Here is a 24,717-nt window from a genome sequence, read left to right as displayed (position 1 = left end):
AAAAGTGTTCTAAGTTTTTAAAATTTCTTTCATGTTTGAGAATCTTTGCCAGTTACCATTACTTTATTGAGAAATATATTGTTAGGTCACAATTTTTCCTCCTCCATTTATTGGTGTTGCTCCATTATCTTCCAGCACTGAGTATTACTAAATCTAAGTCCAGCCTAATTTTTTTGCCTTTACTTTTTCTACAGGCTGCTGAAAAATTCTTTATCCTTGAATTTTAGTAACTTAACCAAATTATGTCTTGGAATCTGTTGTTCAATATCAGCATTTCATTGAAAACTTTGTCCTTTTTGCCCTGCAGATTTGACAAATTATTAATATGATTCTCTATTTTCAGGGGCACCAATTATCCTTATATTGCATTGCCATTGTCCTACGTATCTGTTATCTTTGTGATTGTTTTAATCTTTGTTCTCTTTCCTCTTTTGTCCCCTATTATTGTCTCTTTGGCAGTAATTTAGTTTCCAACTGTGTCCTAATCTTCTTTGCTATTTATAATTCATTATTCCATAATAATGTTATTTTGCATTTCAGTTTGCTTAATTAGCTCTGCAGTCTTCCTTTTCATCTCAACTTTGAGCTTTTTTATTGGCTTTTTGTATTTATCAAGTTCTCGATTACTCAGAATGTTAGGTTATATCTTCATTTCCTTAAATTAAGATTCTTCCAGAATAGATTATATTTTAATAGATATTTTTTAAAACACTTTTTGGTTCACAGCAAAACTGAGCAGAAAGTACAGAGTTCTCACCTACCCTCCTCCACTATACATAGATAGCCTCCCCCTCAATATTTGCACCAGAGTGATACATTTGTTGTAACAAGTGATACTACTTGTTACAAGCAGTGACATACTATTGTTGCTCGAAGTCCACATGGCTGGGTTGGATCTTTGTTGCTGCACGCAGGCTTTCTCTAGTTGTGGCAGGCGGGGGATGATATTTCTCTAGTTACAGTGCACGGGCTTCTCATTGTGGTGGCTTCTCTTGTTGCGGAGCATGGGCTCTAGGCATGAGGGCTTCAGTAGTTGTGGCACGTGGGCTCAGTAGTTGTGGCGCACGGGCTTAGTTGCTCCTTGGCACGTGGGATCTTTCTGGACCGGGACTCACACCCATGTCCCCTGCATTGGCAGGCGGATTCTTAACCACCGCACCAGCAGGGAAGTCCCAAGAATAGATTTTTCAACTCTATTTTTCATGCTGTGTTCCTCCCAAATGCACAGATGTTGTGTCTGGTTTGTTTCAGTTTTTTCATCTCGTTAGTGCTTAGCACTGTCAGTTCCATTACAAAATCATCCTTTTATGCTGAGACAACCAAACAAGAACTGTCTTTGAATGTATCCACACCTTTTAAAATACTTCTCCTTTTTCTTCCCCCATGAGCTCTGCTTTGAGGATTGCTTATGGAAAGGAGTAGGGTTTGGCTGCATGTAAACCTTGGGCTTTTTTCTGGCCACGTTACATGACTTGCGGGATCTTAGTTCCCGAACCAGGGATTGAACCCAGGCCCCAGCAGTGAACGCACTGAGTCCTAACCACTGGACCACCAGGGAATTCCCAGACATGGGCTTTGTCTCTCCTGTGTCCTGATTGAATGTGCTGTGATAGTCTGTGAGGTGGATTCCATTGGCACACCTTTATGCTTCAGGTTTCAAACCCAGGATGGCTTCCTAGAGGCTTTGCTTATGCAGAATCTGCTCTGTTTGTTTCCTAAACCTATTTACCATTTCCTTTCAAGAACAATTTCTCTTTCCCTGAACCAACAGAGGGTTTTGGGTATGTGAAGCCTCTTTGGGACACTTGTGTTGAGAATTCACAGCCACCTTTGATATTAATTTTCCCCTGCATCTTACTCCTTTGGAAGATCTTACTCCTTTGGAAGATCTTACATTATTTATTTTTTTCTTTTATCTACATGCTAGATGTCTATTTATTATTAGATATAATTAGATGTGGATAATTGGAATTTTTCTACTCTTCCTTTCCTGTCTTCCACAAAGAGTCTTCAACTTGGTAAATACCATTACAAGCACTTGTCTGAATGAAAGAGGTTTTAAGTGATAGAACACTGACACAACAGGGCAAATAACTAACATTCTTTTAGCTTGTAGGAGAATCAGCAAGTTGTACTTGGACTGTATCATCTCACTCACTTTAGCTTAAAAATAATAACTCAGCACTTAGCTACCCCATAACAGAAACCATCTACTTGAGTAAATACACATCCCCAAATCACCAAAAGCTGTTAGTAAACTTTTTTTAAGAAGACTTGACAGTTCTGGGACTTCCCTGGTGGTCCAGGGGCTAAGACTCTGTGCTCCCAATGCAGGGGGCCCGGGTTTGATCCCTGCTTAGGGAACTAGATCCCACATGCTGCAACTAGGAGCCCACATGCCACAACTTAAAAGATCCTGCATGCCTCAACTAAGACCCAGCATAGCCAAATAAATAGAAAAATTTTTTTAAAAAGGACTTCCCTGGTGGCTCACTGGTTAAGAATCCGCCTGCCATCGCAGGGTACATGGGTTCAATCCCTGGTCCGGGAAGATCCCACATGCCGCGGAGCAACTAAACTTGTGTGCCACACCTACTGAAGCCCGCGTGCCTAGAGCCTTTGCTCAACAACAAGAGAAGCCCATGCGCTGCAATGAAGAGTAGCCCCTGCTCGCCGCAACTAGAGAAAGGCCACGTGCAGCAACAAACACCCAATGTGGCCAAAAATAAATAAATTAAAAAAAAAAAAAGGCTTGACAGTTTTTATTAAGAATTGTTGAGTATGAAATAAAGTGCTGTGCATCAACATGTGTATGAGTATGAAATAAAGTGCTGTGCATGTGCAAAGATATAACATCCTACACATGGACTTAGGAGTCGGAAGTTTGTCATGCATGTATCAACCTTCACCTGTGTCCACTGGAATACAGAAATGGCTTTTATACAGACAAGTGCTTGTAATGGTATTCATAAAATCCTATTTTAGTAGCATAAACATTTTTATCTGTAAAATTGGAATAATAGTTGTATCTACCACCAAGAGGTGATTATGATGATTAAAATTGGTTAATGTATGTAAAGGCTTAGAACAGTGTTTAGCATCTAATAAGCACTCACTCAGTAAGTGTTAGTTATATAATGATGAAGAGGCTAACTTCACTACTATTACAATTAGTTGACCAAACTTCCTAGGGTTTGATATTTAGATTGTTTCCAGTGCATTGCAGATAAAAAGCTTCACTGAATATTTTTTGTGTTTTCAGTAAGTGTAAGAGCCCTATTGTAAATCTTTAGTACTGACATTACTGGGTTCATTAGTATGTGGTTTTGAACTTGTCAGCTGTGTGATTTTTTTTTTTTTAAAAGAAGGTTTTACAGGTATACACTACCACCAAATGAAAGTACCTGTGTTACCATAATCTCCCAAAGTATTTTTTTTTTCATAGCCCTTTACCTCTATCAGAACTAGAAACTACTATCCAAGGAAACTAGTAATGTTATCTGTCTGGATCAATTGTAAAGGATATTTATTGAAATACAGTTGTCTTTAAAAAAAAAAAACAAAAAACCAGGTTTGAGTCAGTAAGACCTGGGTTTAAATCCTAGCCCCTTAAGCTTCTAGTTGTATGACCTTTTAACCTCTTTAAGGTTTTCTGGTTTTTTAATCTTTAAAATTGTGGTATAGTGGCATCTAGTTATGAGAAATTAAATGAAATCATTTATTTAAAAGTGCTTAGCATGGTGCCTGCCCCTTACTAAGCATTGTTCTTCTTACTACTATTAAAGATGGGAAAGAAAAATATGTACACATGAATGTTTTTTTAAGCAAATATTATAATTCTAGGTTTCACATCATTTAATAGGTAATATTTAAGAGACCTTTTTTCTTTAAATAACTTCAGCCACCAAGATGCTTCACATTGCAACCTAAATAATCATTTTCTTAATTTGATTCTGTTCATCTTTGATGTTGTCCTTCTACTTGTTTCTTTTTTTCCACATCTTTTTTGGAGTATAAATGCTTTACAATGTTGTGTTAGTTTCTACTGTACAATAATGTGAATCAACTATATGTATACGTATATCCCCATATCCTCTCCCTCTTTAGCCTCCCTCCCACCCTCCCTATCCCATCCCTCTAGGTCATCACAAAGCACCAAGCTGATCTCCCTGTTCTGTGCAGCAGCTTCCCACTAGTCATCCATTTTACATTCGGTAGTGTATATACGTCAGGGCTACTCTCTCACTTCATCCCAGCTTCCCCTTCACCACCCTGTGCCCTCAAGTCTGTTCTCTACGTCTGCGTCTTTATTCCTGCCCTGCCACTAGGTTCATCAGTACTGCTTTTTAAAATTCCATATATATGCATTAGCATACAGTGTTTGTTTTTCTCTTTCTGGCTTACTTCACTCTGTATGACAGATTCTAGGTCCATCCACCTTACTACAAGTAACTCAATTTCTTTTCTTTTTATGGCTGAGTAATATTCCATTGTATGTATGTGCCACATTCTTTATCCAGTCATCTGTTGATGGACATTTAGGTTGTTTCCATGTCCTGGCTATTGTAAATAGAGCTGCAGTGAACATTGTGGTGCATGTAGGTTGTTGTTGTTTTTAACATCTTTATTGGAGTATAATTGCTTTACAGTGGTGTGTTAGTTTCTGCTTTATAACAAAGTGAATCAGTTATACATCTACGTGTATCCCCGTATCTCCTCCCTCTTGCGTCTCCCTCCCACCCTCCCTATCCCACCCCTCTAGGTGGTCACAGAGTACCGAGCTGATCTCCCTATGCTATGCGGCTGCTTCCCACTAGCTGTCTCTTTTACATTTGGTAGTATATAAGTCCATGCCACTCTCTCACTTCGTACCATCTTACCCTTCCCCCTCCCCATGTCCTCAAGTGCATTCTCCACATCTGCGTCTTTATTCCTGTCCTGCCCCTAGGTTCTTCATAACTATTTTTTTTAGATTCCATATATATGTGTTAGCATACGGCATTTGTTTTTCTCTTTCTGACTTACTTCACTCTGTATGACAGACTCGAGGTCCATCCACCTCACTACAAATAACTCAGTTTCGTTTCTTTTTATGGCTAATATTCCATTGTATATATGTGCCACATTCTTTATCCAGTCATATGTTGATGGACATTTAGGTTGGTTCCATGTCCTGGCTATTGTAAATAGAGCTGCAGTGAACATTGTGCTACATGACTCTTTTTGAATTATGGTTTTCTCAGGGTATATGCCCAGTAGTGGGATTGCTGGGCTGTATGGTAGTTCTACTTTTAGTTTTTTAAGGAACCTCCATACTGTTCTCCATAGTGACTGTATCAATTTACATTCCCACCAGCAGTGCAAGAGGGTTCCCTTTTCTCCACACCCTCTCCAGCATTTATTGTTTGTAGATTTTTTGATGATGGCCATTCTGACTGGCGTTAGGTGATACCTCATTGTACTTTTGATTTGCATTTCTCTAATGATTAGTGATGTTGAGCATCTTTTCATGCATTTGTTGGCCATCTGTATGTCTTCTTTGTAGAAATGTCTGTTTAGGTCTTCTGCCCATTTTTGAACTGGGTTGTTTGTTTTTGTGATATTGAGCTGCATGAGCTGTTTATGTATTTTGGAGATTAATCCTTTGTCAGTTGCTTCATTTGCAACTGTTTTCTCCCATTCTGACGATTGTCTTTTCATCTTGTTTATGGTTTCCTTTGCTGTACAAAAGCTTTTAAGTTTCATTAGGTCCCGTTTGTTTATTTTTGTTTTTGTTTCCATTTCTCTAGGAGGTGAGTCAAAAAGGATCTTGCTGTGATTTATGTCATAGAGTGTTCTGCCTATGTTTTCCTCTAAGAGTTTGATAGTGTCTGGACTTATATTGAGGTCTTTAATCCATTTTGAGTTTATTTTTGTGTATGGTGCTAGGGAGTGTTCTAATTTCATACTTTTACATGTACCTGTCCAGTTTTCCCAGCACCACTTATTGAAGAGGCTGTCTTTTCTCCACTGTATATTCTTGCCTCCTTTATCAAAGATAAGGTGACCATATGTGCGTGGGTTTATCTCTGGGCTTTCTATCTTGTTCCATTGATTTAGATTTCTGTTTTTGTGTCAGTACCACACTGTCTTGATTACTGTAGCTTTGTAGTATAGTCTGAAGTCGGGAAACCTGATTCCTTCATCTCCGTTTTTGTTTTTCAAGATTGCTTTGACTCTTCGGGTTCTCTTGTGTTTCCATGCAAATTGTAAAATTTCTTATTCTAGTTCTGTGAAAAATGCTATTGGTAGTTTGATAGGGATTACATTGAACCTGTAGGTTGTTTTGGGTAGTATAGTCATTTCCACAATATAGGTTCTTCCTGTCCAGGAGCATGGAATATCTCTCCATCAATTCATGTTATCTTTGATTTCTTTCATCAGTGTTTTATAGTTTTCTGAGTACAGGTCTTTTGCCTCCTTAAGTAGGTTTATACCTAGGTATTTTATTCTTTTTGTTGCGATGGTAAATGGGATTGTTTCCTTAATTTCTCTTTCTGATCTTTCGTTGTTAGTGTATAAGAATTCAAGAGATTGCTCTGCATTACTTTTGTATCCTGCAACCTTACCAAATTCATTGATTAGTTCTAGTAGTTTTCTAGTGGCATCTTTAGGATTTTCTATGTATAGTGTCATGTCATTGGCAAACTGACAGTTTTACTTCTTCTTTTCCAGTTTGTATTCCTTTTATTTCTTTTTCTTCTCTGATTGCTGTGGCTAGGACTTCCAATACTATATTGAATAAGAGTGGTGAGAGTGGACATCGTTGTCTTGTTCCTGATCTTAGAGGAAATACTTTCAGGTTTTCACCATTGATAACAATGTTTACTGTGGGTTTGTAGTATATGGCCTTTATTATGTTGAGGTAGGTTCCCTCTGTGCCCACTTTCTGGAGAGTTTTCATCATAAATGGGTGTTGAATTTTGTCAAAAGCTTTTTCTGAATCTGTTGAGATGATCATATGGTTTTTATTCCTTATTTTGTTAACATGGTGTATCACATTGATTGTTTTCCCTATATTGAAGTTTCCTTGCATCCCTGGGATAAATCCCACTTGATCATGGTGTATGATCCTTCTAATGTGTTGCTGGATTCTGTTTGCTAGTATTTGTTGAGGATTTTCACGTCTGTGTTCATCAGTGATTTTGGTCTATAATTTTCTTTTTTTGTGACCTCTTTGTCTGGTTTTGATATCAGGGTGGTGGTGGCCTCGTAGACTGAGTTTGGGGAGTGATCCTCCCTCTGTAATTTTTTGGAAGAGCTTGAGAAGGATAGGTGTTAACTCTTCTATAAATGTTTGATAGTGTTTGCCTGTGAAGCCATCTGGTCCTGGACTTTTGTTTGTTGGAAGATTTTTAATTACAGTTTCAATTTCATTACCTGTGATTGGCCGGTTTATGTTTTCTAATTCTTCCTGGATCAGTCTTGTAAGGTTGTACTTTTCCAAGAATTTGTCCATTTCTTTCAGGTTGTCCATTTTATTGGCATATAGTTGCTTGTAGTAGTGTCTTAACGATCTTTTGTATTTCTGCAGTGTCAGTTGTGATCTCTCCTTTTTCATTTCTTTTTTTTTTTTTTTTTTTTTTTTTTTTTTTTTTTTTTTTGTGGTACATGGGCCTCTCACTGTTGTGGCCTCTCCTGTTGTGGAGCACAGGCTCTGGATGCGCAGGCTCAGCGGCCATGGCTCACGGGCCCAGCCGCTCCACAGCATGTGGGATCTTCCCAGACCGGGGCACGAACCTGTGTCCCCTGCATCGGCAGGTGGACTCTCAACCACTGCACCACCAGGGAAGCCCTCCCTTGCTGCTTTTAATATTTTTTCTTTGTATTTAATTTTTGATAGTTTGATTAATGTGTCTAGGCCTGTTTCTCTTTGGGCTTATCCTGTATGGGAGACTCTGTCCTTCCTGGACTTGATTGACTATTTCCTTTCCCATGTTAGGGAAGTTTTTGACTATAATCTCTTCAAATATTTTCTCAGACCTTTTCTTTTTCTCTTCTTTGGGACCCCTGTAATTCAAATGTTGGTGTGTTTAATGTTGTCTCAGAGGTCTCTGAGAATGTCCTCAATTCCTTTCATTCTTTTTTCTTTATTCTGCTCCCTCACAGTTATTTCCACCATTTTATCTTCCAGCTCACTTATCCGTTCTTCTGCCTCAGTTATTCTGCTATTCCTTTTAGAGTATTTTAAATTTCATTTATTGTGTTTTTCATCACTGTTTGTTTGCTCTTTAGTTCTTCTAGATCCTTGTTAAATGTTTCTTGTATTTTCTCCATTCTTTTTCCGAGATTTTGGGTCATCTTTACTGTCATTACTCTGAATTCTTTTTCAGATAGGTTGCCTATTTCGTCTTTATTTATTTGGTCTTGTAGGTTTTTACCTTGCTCCTTCATCTGTAACATATCTTTTTGTCGTTTCGTTTTTTGGGTTTTTTTTGTTTTTGATGGGTTGGGCTGTATTCCTGTCTTACTAGTTATTTGGCCTGAGGTGTCCAGCATTGGAGTTTACAGGCTGTTGGATAGAGCGGGGTCTTCCTGCTGAGATGAGTACCTCTGGGAGGCCTCACTCGGATTAATATTCCCTGGGGTCTGAGGTTCTCTGTTAGTCCAGCGGTTTGGACTCGGAGGTCCCACTGCAGGAGCTCGGGCCTGACCTCCAGCCTGAGAACCAAGATCCCACAAGCTGTGTAGCACGCCAAAAAAAAAAAAAAGAAAGGGAGGGAGGGAGGGAGGAAGAAAGAAAGAAAGAAAGGAGCAATACAATAACAAAGAATGAAAAACAAAATCAGAAAGATAAAAAAACATATTAGGAAAAATAAAAATATAATTGAAGCAACCAATTGCCGGGGGTTCCTCCCATTCCCTTAGGTGTCTGTGGTCCCTCACGGGTGCCTGTTAGGTGCCCTAGTTTTCTGTCCTTTTACTTTTGAATGCGTACATTTCAGAGTATATAAACCTCTTGTGTTCTACTTTTGTTGCTTTCTTAACTGTAGACCTCTGCTTGGAGAACAACCATGTTCTATAGAAAATTAACATTTTTCAATTGCTTCCTTCAGAGCAAATGATGTCAAGGCAGATAGTTGACTTAGTTTTATTGTGTGATTAAATATATGGACTTTCTGTATTCCATAAATCATTCATTTCTTTCTTGGTTTTTAGTCAGTTTCTACCTTAATATATAAGTTTAAATTACAAATTCCCACTTCTAAGGTCAGTCAGTAAGCAGATTTTGAAAAAGCTTTGAATTACTTGTAACATTTTATATCTTGACATAGCTATATTATAGCTGATTATTTAATACTTATTTTTCTCTTAACATTCTCTAAAAGTACTTAGTATAAATTAGAATTATTTTCGGAAAGTTGCATATATTAGGACATCAATTTTGTATTTTAGTAACTTGTTAATTATAAGCCTTGATTTCTTTTATTAGCAGGATTATCTTCATATTTCTTTCCAAAAGTATTCTGTTTCATAAACATTTATTGAGTGTTTTATTTATTTATTTACTTACTTCGTTGCTGTGCACAGGCTTCTCATTGCGTTGGCTTCTCTTGTTGCAGAGCACAGGCTCTAGGCATGCGGGCTTCAGTAGTTGTGGCACGCGGGCTCAGTAGTTGTGGCGCATGGGCTTAGTTGCTCCGTGGCCTGTGAGATCTTCCCGGACCAGGGCTCAAACCCGTGTCCCCTGCATTGGCAGGCGGATTCTTAACCACTGTGCCACCAGGGAAGTCCTATTGAGTATTTTCTACATACTGGCCACTTAGGTTACGCAGAGGGGTTCAAAATAAATGACATCTGGGGGACTTCCCTGGTGGTCCTGTGGTAAAGAATCCACCTTCCAATGCAGGGGACGCAGGTTTGACCCCTGGTTGGGGAACTAAGGTCCCACATGCCACGGGGCAACTAAGCCCAGCACCACAACTACTGAGCTCGTGCACCTCAACGAGAGAGCCCGCGTGCCGCAGACTACAGAGCCCACGCACTCTGGAGCAGCCTGCCCTGGAGCCTGTGCTCCACAACTAGAGGAAAACCCGCACGCCACAATGAAGAGCCTGCAACCAGACGAAAGACCCCATGTGCCTCAACGCAGACCCCGCCTGCCACAACTAAGACCTGACGAAGCCAAAAAACTAAATAAAGTAGAATTTTTAAAAATCCAAAATAAATGACACTTGAAAGTCCTTTAATCTTCAAAGATTTCAGTCTTTTGGACATCTTGAAATAATACTTGACTTGTCTGGAAAGGAAAGGTGTTTATTCTACATTCATAGAGTTGTCTAGATAAGTGAAGCTGATTCCTTAAAATACTAAAATTTTAAAATGAAAATCCTTAAAAATTGTCTTGAACATCTTACTGCATTCTTCAGTTGAATAAACTGAAGCATCTTAATTTTTTTGTTGTAATTTACATTTATCATTATTAACATTCATTATTCTCAGATTTTTTTAACTTCTTGCTTCCAGCTATCATTTTTTTATAGCTCTTAATGTGCACTATCTCTTTTAATTCACATCTCTCTTACAATTTATTCCTAATTTGTTTGGGACTGAAGCCTCCAAATGTCCAGCCTTTTAAGAATTACTCTTACTTCAGAGATCTTAGTAATGGCCTCGGGGTGAATAGGTGGATGTAGTTTTTACCTCTGATTAAATTTATGAGTTTTTTAAGTATATAGCTAAAAATGGATTCTCCCTAAGGTATTTTCAGTTTCAGTATCATTTTAAGGATTTCATTCTAGTTGCAATCTATTTAATTTCTTTGAAGTGTTATTGGTGGTTTTATTTATAATTTAAGTAAAGGCTACAACTTGGACAAACCTTAAACATTATGCTAAGTGAAAGAAACCAACCAGATACAAAAAGTCACATATGGTTCTTTGTATGAAGTATCTAGAAGAGGCAAATCTATAGAAATAGAAAGTGGTTTAGTGGTTGCCAGGGGATGGAAGAAAGGGAGGATGGAGAATGACTGCTAATAGGTATGGAGTTTTTTGGGGGGGTGATGAAAATGTTCTGGAATTAGAGAGTGGTTATGGTTGAACAACTTTGTAAATGTACTAAAAACCACTGAGTGGTACATTATATCTCAATTTTTAAACTCTAAGTGGAAACATTTTTCTAATAGACCCTTCAAAACACTTTCTGGATCTAAATCTGTACTTCTTTCTTTTATTCATTGGTTTAGATTTTGAGTCTCTCAAATGTAATTTACAGTGAAAGCATAAGTTGTGTTTTCCTTAAGGATAATAGTAGTACAGTTGTATGGTAAATGAAAATTAGATAATTGTTCGTAAAGAAAACAAAAGTCTTCCTAGTAGAATACTGTCTTGCTCTAACGACTTAGTATCATCAGTATGTAGGTGTTAAAGAACATATGTATGTGAGTCCTAAATATCGAAAGAATTTTAAGGACTGTCATATTTTAATAGGAAAGGATAACAACTAAAAATAACAAAAAACCTATTAATCTATTTTTCATTTAGCATAAATTATAAAATATTTTTAAGATGTCAATTATATAGTCTTATTATTTTTGTTTTCATTACTTATTAATTTTGAGTGTTTTTATACTATATGTAATTTTTTTCTAATTTTGTGACTCGGTCTATGTAACCTTTTCAATCTTTAAATTTTTTATTGACAGTTTTGCAGGTAGTTTGTCATTCTGGTATTTGAAAATGAATAATTCCTTTGGGCTGTAAGCTGTTAAGCACATTTTTATTTTTTTGTTTTTAGGCTATGGAGTTACTAGTAGAGAAAGCAATCAGTAGTGCTTCTAGTCCTCAGAGTCCTGGAGATGCACTGAGAAGAGTGTTTGAGTGCATTTCTTCAGGGATTATTCTTAAAGGTAAGTTTTACTTCATTTTTAATGTTTGTTTTTGTGTTTGATGGTTGAATGAGAACTCTTCTTTATTTTACAAATGGATGATGGTAATGCTTTTTTCTCCCTACGGTGATTGCTGTAGGTAGTCCTGGACTTCTGGATCCTTGTGAGAAGGATCCATTTGATACCTTGGCAACAATGACTGACCAGCAGCGTGAAGACATCACATCCAGTGCACAGGTACCAGTGTGTTCCCAATCCCAAAGCTTTGTTCTATCACTGCCCTTAAAGTTTTGGTTTTTTATAATTGTCCTTTAGAAAAAATCATTGTAAGTAAACCCTTAGAGAGGATATAATTTAAACTAGATTTCATCAATGTAATCTTCAAGTTTATTATTTTAACTATGTGCATGTCTCTTTAAGTATTATATAAATATAAAAATACAGCAGTATTTTCAGTGTCTCTAAATCTTGGTATTACGTTGTATATCAGGGTCAGTAGAGAAGCTATTTATGTCCTCTTTATGTACAGAAGTGATACGTTGTATGGTTTATGGAAATTTTTGTTATGATTTAGCCTTTCCTGCCACTGAAAAAGCCAGCGAATGTGGTAATTAAAAGTGTGGGCCCTGAAGTCAAGACTCCCTGAGTTTGAATAGCAGCTCTGCCCGCTCATCTGTAAGGGATAAGAGCAGTGTCTGTCTCAAATAGGATTGTTGGGAAGATTAAATAAGTTAATATTTCAATCAGTCTAAAATTGCTATTGCTTTGTTTTTTTGAGTCCAGAAGTATACGAAGAGGAGAATAAGGTTAATCTGCCCCCTCAAAAAAGGAATTAAGTAAACCTTGTCTCCTTTGATATTGTTTAAAAATTCCAAGGTGACTTTTTATGGGAATAATTTCAGTATCCTCAAATTTTGTTTGCTGCTAAATAATTTACAGTTACACAGTAGAAATCTCTCTTCTTGTTAGAATTTAGTAATATATATCAATCACATGCAGAACAAGAGCTTACAGTGTGCACTCCATCCTCAGATGCTATTTTAGTTTTCCTTACTGGAGTACTCTTCTATTTAGAAACTCCTAGTATTAGAAAAAGCTGATGATCAGTAGCAATATGTCTGTGGTAGAAGTGTATTACTATTCATTATTATACACCAGATATCTTTGGATATTTTCTTTTAATACAGAAGAAAACATTATTCTGTTTATCTTTGGGAAGGACCTTTTGTAAGTATCTCTAAATAAAGAATCAGTATTCTGTTATGATAAATATTCCTAGTTTCACTTCAGAAAGTTAACAGCCTTATAACTTAGATGAGATAGAGAAGTACCCAGTACTGCCAAAGATCCAGAACTGCAGGCTTACACAGAATGCTGTATCAAGTTCCAACCAAGGTGATTTGGGGACTTTTGAAGTTTTGAAAAGCCAATCAATGTATGAGGAGACTTCTAAGGAACTAGAATCATCTAATCTGGAAAAAAGTTTTAGAACAGTAAATTCTCACTTGGATGATTGTAGTCAATAACTATCTCAGCTGAAGAAGATAAACAGGGATTAAAAATAGTCTGAATAGCAGCCACTGTGGAAAACAGTTTGGCACTTCCTCAATAAGTTAAACATAGAGTTACCATATGACTCAGCAGTTTGACTCCTAAGTATATTCAAAGGACTGCAAATATATGTTCATTAAAAAGTTATACACAAAAAATAAAAAAAAATTTTAATTTATGCACAAATATTCGTAGAAGCATTGTGCATAATTGCCAAAAAGTGGAAACATCCCAAGTGTATATCAGTTGATGGATAGGTGGATAAACAAATGCGGTATATTCATACAGTGGAAAATTACTCAGCCATTAAAAGGAGTGAAGTGCTGATACATAGTATAATGTAGATGAATCTTGAAAACCTTAATGTAAGTAAAAGAAGCCAGACACAAAAAGTCATATTGTATGATTTTATTTATATGAAATGTCCATAGTAGACAAATCTATCAAGATAGAAAAGTAGTGGTTGTGAGGGCCTCAGGGTAGAGGAATTGAGGAATGACTGCTGTTGGGCCATGGGGTTTTTTTACGGGTGAGAGGTGGTGATGAAAATGTTCTGGAATTAGAGAGTGGTTATGGTTGAAAAACTTTGTAAGTATACTAAAAAAAACCCACTGAATTGTACACTTTAAGAGGACAAATTTTATATGTGAATTATATCTCAAGAAATAGTCTATAAACAGTTATATTGAAGGTTTAACTATGTAGTGAAAATTGCCATTTGATCAAATGACTGTAGAATTTCCTTATATTAGTTTAAAGGGTATATATCCCCCAGAAAACTGGGGAATTATGTCTCAAATATCTTGTGACACATAGGTCTTGTGACATTGATGCCTAACATATTCCTATGTATACATAGCCACATAGTGAAAAATCTTTTTTTTAGTTCATGAAGTAACAAGTTGTAGAAGTATAATCCTCATTTTGTAAACCTGGGGGGAGGTGTGTGTGTGTGCGCACACGTGTACCCCATGCCTGAGCCTGTGTGCATGGGCATCCACAGGAAAAGTAGGAAGATGAGTGAATATGAACCAAAGAGATGTTAATTCAATAAGTGAGACACTTTTTCTTTTGCTGTATATTGTTTTAGGATTTTTTTAATGAACATTATACTAATTTTTTTTAAGAATTATTTTTTTAACTTATGCTTTAAAAAACAAAACAGCATGTACACATTAAAGCCTGAAAATAAAAACATCAGAACATATGGAGTATTTCATTTGTGAAATTTAATATCGTTCAAGATGTTTCTTTCATTAAACATGCTTTTTTATATTGTCATTTGGGGCTATAAACCTAATAAGAATTAATACTGGTTTTTTAAATTAACTAAATTCTGACTCTTTTTGTTGTTGTAGTTTGCATTGAGACTCCTTGCATTCCGCCAGATACACAAAGTTCTGGGCATGGATCCACTACCCCAAATGAGCCAACGTTTTAACATCCACAACAACAGGAAGCGAAGAAGGGATAGTGATGGAGTTGATGGATTTGAAGCTGAGGGGAAAAAAGACAAAAAGGATTATGATAACTTTTAAAAAGTTTCTGTAAAATCTGCAGTGTTAAAAGGCAACAGGTGCCCATTTGTTGGCTGTTTTTCATTCATAATGATGTCTACTTTGAAAAAATTATCAAGAATTTAAAGAATTTCATGGAAGAACCAAGTTTTTCTATGATATTAAAATCTTTTAATGTACAGTGTTAGGTATTATATGAATGGAAAGACACCCCCCCAAAATTGTGCTCCAACTAGGGGAAAAACAATTGTTCTGATTTTTTTTCCCATTATTTTTGGTTTTATTTACTGGTTGCCCTAGCTCCCCCTATATTTGTGTCTTTTATTAACTAGTCCTATTAAATCTTTACTATATTTAATGCAGTATTTGTGCTCAGTTGCTATGTGTATTTTGATATTTTTATTTAGAGGTTTTGTTTGCTGTTTGATACTAGTTGTTACTTTGTGTTACAGATATCCTTTACCCTCTCTTAATATTTTACAGCAGTACGTTTTTTTGTAACGTGAGACTGCAGAATTTCCTCCTTTTGTTATTCTTTATGTGATAGATTACAACACAAAAAAGTTATCCTGCCATTTAAGTGCTCAGAACTCAATGTTTCTGCAGATCTTGTGGCATTTGTCTCTCTAGTGTGATATATAAAGGTGTAATTAAGACAGATTTCTGTTAATCTAATCAAGTTTGCTGTTAGTTGTGCATTAGCAGTATAAAAGCTAATATATACTATATGGTCTTGCGACAGTTTTAAAGCCTCTGCATAATTGATAATAAAAATGCATGACATTTTTGTTTTTAATACTTTTAAAATTATAATTTTAGGTTTGACACGTAGGTCTTTGTACAGTTGACTTTTTGACATAGCAAGGCCAAAAATAACTTTCTGAATATTTTTTTCTTCTGCATAAGTGGAAAGGGCATTTTTCATATATAAGTGGGCTAACCAATATTTTCAAAAGGAACTGTATCATTGTGCAACTAACAACAGTAACTAGCCCTTAATTATGAAGACAGTTCATTATTGGTGTGTGTGAGATTACTCTAGCGACTATTACAGTATAATAATAGTTGAATTATCCCTCCCCCCGTCCCCACACCCCATCACCCAGATAATTTACAGTTCTATTAACAGTGAGGTTGATAGAGTATTACTGATTTTAAAAAATTAAGGTTATCTAAGGGAAAAAAAACAGAAAATTATTTGGTGTGGCCATCTTACCTGCTTATGTGTCCTACAAAAAGCTAAATATTCTAGCAGTGGTGTAATGAAAAGTTACATCTTACTGTGGATATATGTATGCTCTGGTACACAAATGTCATTTTGTCACAGCACTACAGTGAAATACACAAATAAAAACTTAAATTCATATAATGACTTAACTGTATTATATGTTAGAATTGACATAAATACTTCTGCTTTGAAATGACGTATGCTTCAGTAAAACCATATTCAAATTTATTGGCTACTTACATCTTGTTATTTCTGACAAATGATGTTTCCTGGGCACGTAATTTCCAGAAAATTGTGTAATTCAATACCATATTCGTTCAATTTCTTTCTTGGGTCAGAATCTTCCCCCAGGCTCTTAGAGGACCAGGAGACTGTAGGAGACAACCGCTGGGGAAGTAGAACAGGAGACTCTGTTTTTTCTCCCAAATTTTGTCACATACTATCTTTGTAACTCAAGCAAGCATCTTTTCTTTTCTTTTTTTTTTTAATCTTTCCGGGTCTCATTTTGGTCACCCAGTAAAAAAAATTTGGAATTTTGTTTCTCACAGTTTTCTTACTTAAGAGAGAAGAAAAGAACTGACATTTATCACTCACTAATGACAGACACCATGCTAGGTCTTTCACACGTTTTCCTGTTTAAAACTATCATAACAAATTAAGAATAAGTAAGGTGCTGTATTTCTTATTTTTTAGGTGAGGAAACTAAAGCCCAGAGTGGCTAATTAAAGTTAGTACATCAATTTAGTGACACAGTTGAAATTGAAAGTCAGGTATCAAAGTTTATGCTCAGCACTTTGCCAGCCTGCTCCCTTCATCTTGCAATTAGTTATGTTCTAAAAATGTTCTCAGCCTAAGTTCCAAATTTTTGCATTTAGTTTCAGGTGTCTTCATCCAGATATACAAGTGGTGACACTTAAATTTTTTTTACAAAGATAATTATTTCAGTATTATTTATTTTTTGCATGGCTTAATGGTTTTTACAGCTGTAGCTAGATTCACATTAACCATCTTATATGAAATAAAGCTGACTTGAGTATTTGTTAGTATCTCTTCTGCTTTGGTCAAAAGAAGCATTGGTTATCATGCTAATGCGTTCTTGAACCAGTTGTTTCGGCAACTAATTTACTTATCAGTTTTCTCTGCATCTCAAACTAGCTCTCCTTGTTATAGTGCATGCTTATGTTTCAGTAATGATAATCCAGATAAAACAAATTAATTCAACCATCCCCCAATTACATGATGCATTACAAATTAGATTTTTGTCTTCACCACTATTGTTTCTTCTATTTCTTTAAATAAGCTAGTATTAAAAATGAAAACTTCATCTCTATCCAAAATGATTGTTCCCTTTCTTGTCCAATATCTGTCCTCAAGATTGAGGAGTATCAATGAAAAGGGTGGAGTGAAACTGAGTGAGGCCCTATAGGGCTCCCGGGCATGGAGGCCCCTTTGTCCCCCATTTTCTGTAGTCAAGACTCCAGCCTCCATGACCTTCCCTGAGTTCCAAAGGGCAGATTCGAACAGAGAAATGTAGTTTTCTTCAAGGTCAGAAGCCCACTGTGTCCCCCTTTGCCTGGCAAAGAAATAAAGCTATCCTTTTCTACTTCACCCAAAAAAAGGAAAAGGAAACTTGCATAAACAGCATAAGAAAGGATCTCTGATTATTTTAAGTCAACAGTATTTTAAATCATGTTTTTTGCTTATTGACAAAGCATCAAATCTTTTGCATGGTCATCATATTATGTTGTCAGTATATGTTGTGAATTTAAGTTATAAACAGTTACTTTAATGGATTCACCATCTTTTGTACTGAATTTGGCAGAGCTAACTTAAAAATTTTTTCCCAATAAAGGGCAAATTTTAGTGTCATAGATAATATTCATAGCAGTGATCTCAAATTTGTTCATGAGAGTCATGTGGGGACCATTCTAGAAATTAAGATTCCTAAACCCTAATTCCAGAAATTCTAAGGAGGGCCAGAATAAGCCTGAGAATGTGCATTCTAAGATGGACTTTCTCTTAGTTGTTTGAATGGATTGTTCATAACATGTTACAAAAGTCAAAAATTGTAAAGGGGTTTACAGCATAAAATACCTTCTACCTCCCCCTGTTTTCCCATTACGTGGTTCCCCTTTCCAGAGGCAGTGTTATCCATTTGTATATCCTTCCACACGTGGTCTGTGCACATGTCAGCATCAACATGTGCTCCCCTTTGTCTTTATACAAATGGCTGGATACTGCGTACGTTGTTCTGAACCTTGCCTTTTCTCATTTAATGTATCTTGGAGTCTTGGAGGTTGTTCTGTATCAGTACACATAGGGAAACTGCATTTTTAACAAGCACTGTAGGATCATCCCAAATCAATTTTTTTCTTCAATTATAGGTGGTTCTGATGCAAGTTGTACATGGATCATGCTTTAATAAACATGCTTTACAGTTCAGAATTATATTTTAAGTTTAGTATTAAAGGTATTTTATGATCAGCTATGCAATATGGCAATAAATTTATTGCAGTATTTAGCAAATCATAATATCCCTATTCCGTAAGCAATTTTATTGATTAGTTGTTTAGGTAATTTTAGTAAGCTATAGTCTAGTTAATTTTAGTCCTCCTTTATCTTTTTTATTTTCATAGTAATCTTTATTCACACATTTGATAAAAATGTCACAGGCAGGCATGAAATCATTACAATGACATAAGTACAGACCAACCCCAAGTGCAGAGTCAAATGGCCAAAAAGCACATGAGCAGCACACAGCTCCGTAACGTGTGTACTCACACTACTCTCCCCACACCACCCACGTCCCAGCAGTCACAGGCACTACGTTCCTTTATCTTGCTTAGTGTAATAATAGTAGATGTAAAATAAAATCTGCAAAGAGGAAACAATTCTGTAACTAACTTAAAACTTTGAGTAATATTTTTGAACAATACTTAAACTGGTTCCATGTTAAATACAGAGCTACTCTTATTCACTTTAATATAGTAAGATACTGGTACTAGAGACAAAGGGTCGTCAGTTTGGAAAGGACTGTTTAATCAGTAACCTAATGTGAAATATTTTTTTTTAAAGTAAGTAATCTGTTGCATGAAAGTACGAAAAGGCAGTTAAGTTGATCCCAGCTAATTAATCACTCATAAAATATGTTAATGTTAAGAGAGTTCACAAGTAGAAAGGGAAAATGGCAGAGAACATAACTAGGGCTTGGATCAATATAGGCCCTATATTAAATAAATACAGGATAATGCAGTACGACAGGTTCCTGATGGGAAGAAGTCCAGAGTGTTGTAATTTACCTTGAGCTTTGCCATAAGCTGTTTAAAAAGAGCAAATTGTACTTCAGTGTGATATAGTATGCATTATACTGTAGACAAAAACAGAAGGCCTGCCTTTTGCTTAATGCATAATGTGGAGGGCTGGAAGGAAGTTAAAACCTGCATTACCAATCACAACTAATTTTAGTGAGCACTGGAAGCCTTTTTTTTTTTGCGGTACGCGGGCCTCTCACTGTTGTGGCCTTTCCCGTTGCGGAGCACAGGCTCTGGACACGCAGGCTCAGCGGCCATGGCTCACGGGCTCAACCGCTCCGCGGCATGTGCAATCTTCCCGGACCGGGGCACGAACCCATGTCCCCTGCATCAGCAGGCGGACTCTCAACCACTGCGCCACCAGGGAAGCCCTGCAAGCCTTTTAACAGCGAAGGCACATCCTTGTATCCTTTGTCTTAGTGATATCCAAAATTGAGAGATACACAGTCCTCCTACACTAGGCATTAGCCACACCATATCTGGAATCTGTTGTTCAGTTCTGGGCATTAATTTTAATGTGATATTCAAAAAAGAGTGACCAAGATAGTGAATTTGTTCAAAATTATGGCATGTAGTTGGAACCACAGAGCAGGAGGGACAAAAGATGATATGGAAGAGAGAAAGGATTATAAGTACCTTCTAATATGAATAGCTATAGGAAAAAACCGAACAATTGAAGAAATGGCATTTTTAAAAATATTAACTGCAACAGTAAAATGAACGGGGTTACTTACAGAGAAGTTGTTGCCGACCCCTTACGTTGTTCAAGGGTCAGCTGTAGCACTTTCCATGGTTCTATCATTGGCATCTTATATGTACATGCTATTGATAATCTCATCCACCTTCCAAGTTTCATCAGGTACTCCTTCTGTTACGTTTATTTCCAAATCCTTTCTCTCAGTCCAAACTCCAGTCTTGCCTTTTTTCTTTCTGCCTCCAGTCTCTACGCTATTCAACCTACAGCCCCCAGAATATTTTTCCTAAAGCACCAATTTGATCATGTCATTGCTCCTCAAAAGAACTTCAAGCAGCTCCACATCACTGTGCTAAAATGGTACATGTGGTTTCATCCTTGGGATATCACTAGGTGATAGGTATCATTACACATGAGAAAACCAGGGTTTTGAGATTAAGTACTTTGCTGTTGCTATAATAAAGATCATTTGAATATCTCTTCTTTAATGTGTCTGGTCATCAGAAAGCTGTGTACTTGGAGAGTCCTGTTGACTTCGAATCCTGAACTTTTAACCTTTATGCTATGTACCTCCTATAGATTTGTCCCTTTAAAAAAATTTTTTTTTTAATTGAAGTATAGTTGATTTACAAAGTGTTAATTTTTGCTTTAGTCAAACCTCTTTCTGCAGAATTTTAATGCTTAAGACGTAATGTACAAATAGATCTTAAGCATCCCAATTTTGGTCCACTCCAAAGACCTGCCCATTAGCCTTTTTTTCTCCTTGTAATTCTAAAGAACCTACAAAGCTATAGCTCTTTCAAAGGTCAATGCTTAAGTAAGGATAGGAAAAAAGGAGGAAAACTTTTACCTGAGCCAGGAGTCAAAAATGACATCTAATATACTATACCCAGGATGTAGCTGTCTCATTTGGCCCAAAGACTGTTAGAAACTTTGAGCCAATAGTAAAGATTTCACATGAAAATCCCAATTTGACTTCTCTTGAAAAACTGGAAGATCTGATGACATAGAGCATGTGTTCCTATGATGAGAGTAATGGCTACTCCCTCTAGAGGATAAATTTAAGACAAAGCCTGTTCTGGACAGTTTACCAAAGCCTCTACTGTTCCCTATTTTGTCTACCAGGCTGGCCCTGTGGGCATTTGGTTTTATTATATTTCAGATCGTGGACTTTTTACCAATGGACTCTTCCAATCTGCATGTGCAACCACATATGTTAAACTGAGGGGCAGACCATCTCTAAAATTACTGTCAGTTCCAAAATTCTTTGATTCTGTAATCATGTGTTTCTCTCCTATATACTAGGATACGTGATGTCTCCCACACCTAATGTAAAGGACAGTCGTAAAGAAACACTTGATGCACTTCCTTCATTGACTGTTTCAAGAGAAATGTCAGGAAGGAGGCCTGAAATTGGAGCAAGCTACAGCCTCAAAGGAATCCTTTATTTCAGAGCAGACACTAAAACCTATCTCCTAAAAATCTCACAGTAACATTGGAGCAGCCTGCCTGTCTTCCTGTCTGCTCTTTGGTTGGATTAAGAGAAGGAGGGAAAAGATTTCAGATGGCAAAATTCTTAATTATATGTGTTCTTAATTTTCTCCTTTTTATGAAATAGTGCATATCAAAAGAGAGAAAAAAGGAGATGGCTTAGTATATGGTGAAGTGGGAGGGGGGATACAACTAAATTATTAATTGAAACCAAATTTATGAGTTCCAGGTACTGATAAGATGAAGTAAACACCCTCCTCCCCGTCTCTTCCTCGGAATTCAACTATAAAAACTGGATAAAATGCATAGAACAGCAATTTGAGGACCCTGAACCATAGTTAGTAGCAGGCATATTGGAGAAGACCAGAACTGAAGTATATCAAACTGACAATTTTGCCATCTTTCCCCCTCCAGCAGTAAACTCACTGCTTAGCCTTGGACATGAATACAGCCATAGAAGTGTCTGGTAGAATTCAATAACTAAAGCTGCAGGTTTCTGGCCAGAGGATTGAAAAAGGGAGTCCTGGGGAACTGAACACACTGGGCAGACTGGGGAGAGAAAGGAGCTAGGGCAAGTGACCCCATAAAGTTATTTATGAATAATACGATAATAATTACAGTAATTTTTTTTTTCTGGAGCTCAACCCCGACTTACTTTATGAGGCCAACATTACCCTGATACCAAAACTAGGTAGAAACAGTTCAAAGAAACTCAGACCGATATACCTGATGAAATTAGACTGAAGAATCCTTAACAGAAGATTTATCAAATCAAATCTAGCAATATATATAAAGAATAATCACCACAACCAAGTGGAGTCTATCTTGGGAATGCAAGGCTGGTTCAATATGAAAATATGTGAATTTTAGTACTAAAAATATAAAACTATAAAATTTAAAGACAAATAACTGGGGAAACCATTATAATATATCAGAGTTGATATTAATAAATATGTTCAAATCATTTTTTAAATAAACATTTTTTATTTTTGGCTGCATTGGGTCTTTGTTGCTGCATGCAGACTTTCTCTAGTTGCCGTGAGCAGGGCTACTCTTCATTGCAGTGCGTGAGCTTCTGATTGCAGTGGCCTCTCCTGCTGTGGAGCACGTGCTCTAGGCACGTGGGCTTCAGTAGCTGCAGCACGTGGGCTCAGTAGTTGTGGCACACGGGCCCAGTTGCCCCGCGGCATGTGGGATCTTCCCGGACCAGGGATCGAACCTGTGTCACCTGCATTGGCAGGTGGATTCCCAACCACTGTGCCACCAGGGAAATACCTGTTCAAATCATTTGAATCTGATTCCACTAAGAAAAGAATTGGACACAGGAATAAAGATTTACTACTTGAATTGTCAAGAATTAGAAAAATGGGACATCTGTGTAGTGGATCATTACAAATAATGATGTAGCTGTGTGTTTATTGACATACTGAGATTTTCATAAATCATATATGTAAAACCAATATCTGTATAAAAGTCCACATTTGTGGGCTTCCCTGGTGGCACAGTGATTAAGAATCCCCCTACCAATGCCCGGGACACGTTGTCGAGCCCTGGTCCAGGAAGACCCCACATGTCGTGGAGCAACTAAGCCCGTGCGCCACAACTACTGAGCCTGCGCTCTAGAGCCCACAAGCCACAACTACTGAAGCCCACGTGCCACAACTACTGAAGCCTGTGCGCCTAGAGACCATGCTCCACAACAAGAGAAGCCACTGCAATGAGAAGCCCATGCACCGCAACAAAGAGTAGCCCCTGCTTGCCACAACTAGAGAAAGCCCGCACCCAGCAAGGAAGACACACGTAGCTAAAAATAAATAAATTGATTTTTTTTTTTTAAGTCCACATTTGGGGTTTCCCTGGTGGCGCAGTGGTTGAGAGTCCGCCTGCCGATGCAGGGGACACGGGTTCGTGCCCCGGTCCGGGAAGATCCCACATGCCGCGGAGCGGCTGGGCCCGTGAGCCATGGCCGCTGAGCCTGCGCATCCGGAGCCTGTGCTCCACAGCGGGAGAGGCCACAACAGTGAGAGGCCCACGTACCGCAAAAAAAACAAAAACAAACAAAAATGTCCACATTTGTGATACATGCATCCACATATGCAGACACACACATACACACACACACAGAAAAAGTCCTAACTCAAAACTATTACATTGGGTATATGTATAACTGAATCACTTTGCTGTACACCTGAAACTAATACAATATTGTAAATCTGCTGTTCTCCAATATAAAATAAAAACATTTTTTTAAACTATTAACATTGGTTATCTCTGGATTATGAGATCTTGAGTGACTTTTTCCACTGATTTAGATGATTTGACAATGAATATGGAATACCTTGGTAATAAATTATAAGATATAATCTTCCTTTAAAAGGATAAGTGGGCAATGTACATGGCTGGACAATTCTTAAGAAATATATATTCTCAAAAGAAATATAAATAGCCAATAGTCATATGAAAACAAAATTTCAACCTTACTAGTAATCAAATAAATAGAAATTTTTAAAAAGTAATAAGCTTTTGTCAACCAGATTGACAAAGGTTATAAAGATTGAAAATATCAAGTAATACCAAGATCTCAAAGGCAAAGGCAAGGGCACCAGCTCAGTCAACATCTGAATTATCTTTTTTTTAAATGCAAATATACAGAGAGAGATTTTGACCCAGCAACTGAACTGCAAAGAAGTTATCTTGGGGCTTCCCTGGTGGCGCAGTGGTTGAGAATCTGCCTGCTAATGCAGGGGACACGGGTTCGAGCCCTGGTCTGGGAGGATCCCACATGCCACGGAGCAACTAGGCCCGTGAGCCACAACTACTGAGCCTGTGCGTCTGGAGCCTGTGCTCCGCAACAAGAGAGGCCGCGATAGTGAGAAGCCTGCACACCGCGATGAAGAGTGGCCCCCGCTTGCCACAACTAGAGATAGCCCTCGCACAGGAATGAAGACCCAACAGAGCAAAAATAAATAAATTAATAAACTACCCCCAACATCTTCTTAAAACAAAACAAACAAAAAAAAGAAGTTATCTTAAAGTATTAAATCTAGGGAACAGTT

At 37.2% G+C, this 24,717-nt stretch overlaps 1 protein-coding gene across 3 annotated transcripts in view; it reads left to right on the top strand.

Annotated features, from left to right (window-relative positions):
• The window catches only part of ZFR (zinc finger RNA binding protein), a 76,031-nt gene extending 58,910 nt beyond the window's left edge, over nt 1-17,121 (top strand). For 2 of the 3 annotated variants that reach the window (XM_079915664.1, XM_079915663.1), the window contains 3 exons: nt 11,779-11,890; nt 12,009-12,106; nt 14,779-17,121. In XM_079915664.1, coding sequence (XP_079771790.1) covers nt 11,779-11,890; nt 12,009-12,106; nt 14,779-14,958 — 390 coding nt within the window. In that variant the 3' untranslated portion in view covers nt 14,959-17,121. Of the gene's footprint in view, nt 1-11,778; nt 11,891-12,008; nt 12,107-14,778 lie in introns of those variants that run through there. The other variant, XR_013827443.1, reaches the window with a different exon arrangement.
• The last annotated feature ends 7,596 nt before the right edge of the window (nt 17,122-24,717 follow it).

This window comes from Stenella coeruleoalba, assembly GCF_951394435.1.
Source record: "Stenella coeruleoalba genome assembly, chromosome: 3".
Classification (NCBI taxonomy): Eukaryota; Metazoa; Chordata; class Mammalia; order Artiodactyla; family Delphinidae; genus Stenella; species Stenella coeruleoalba.
The sequence above is the reverse complement of the archived record's forward strand: the minus strand, read 5'-3'. Positions and strand labels throughout refer to the sequence as shown.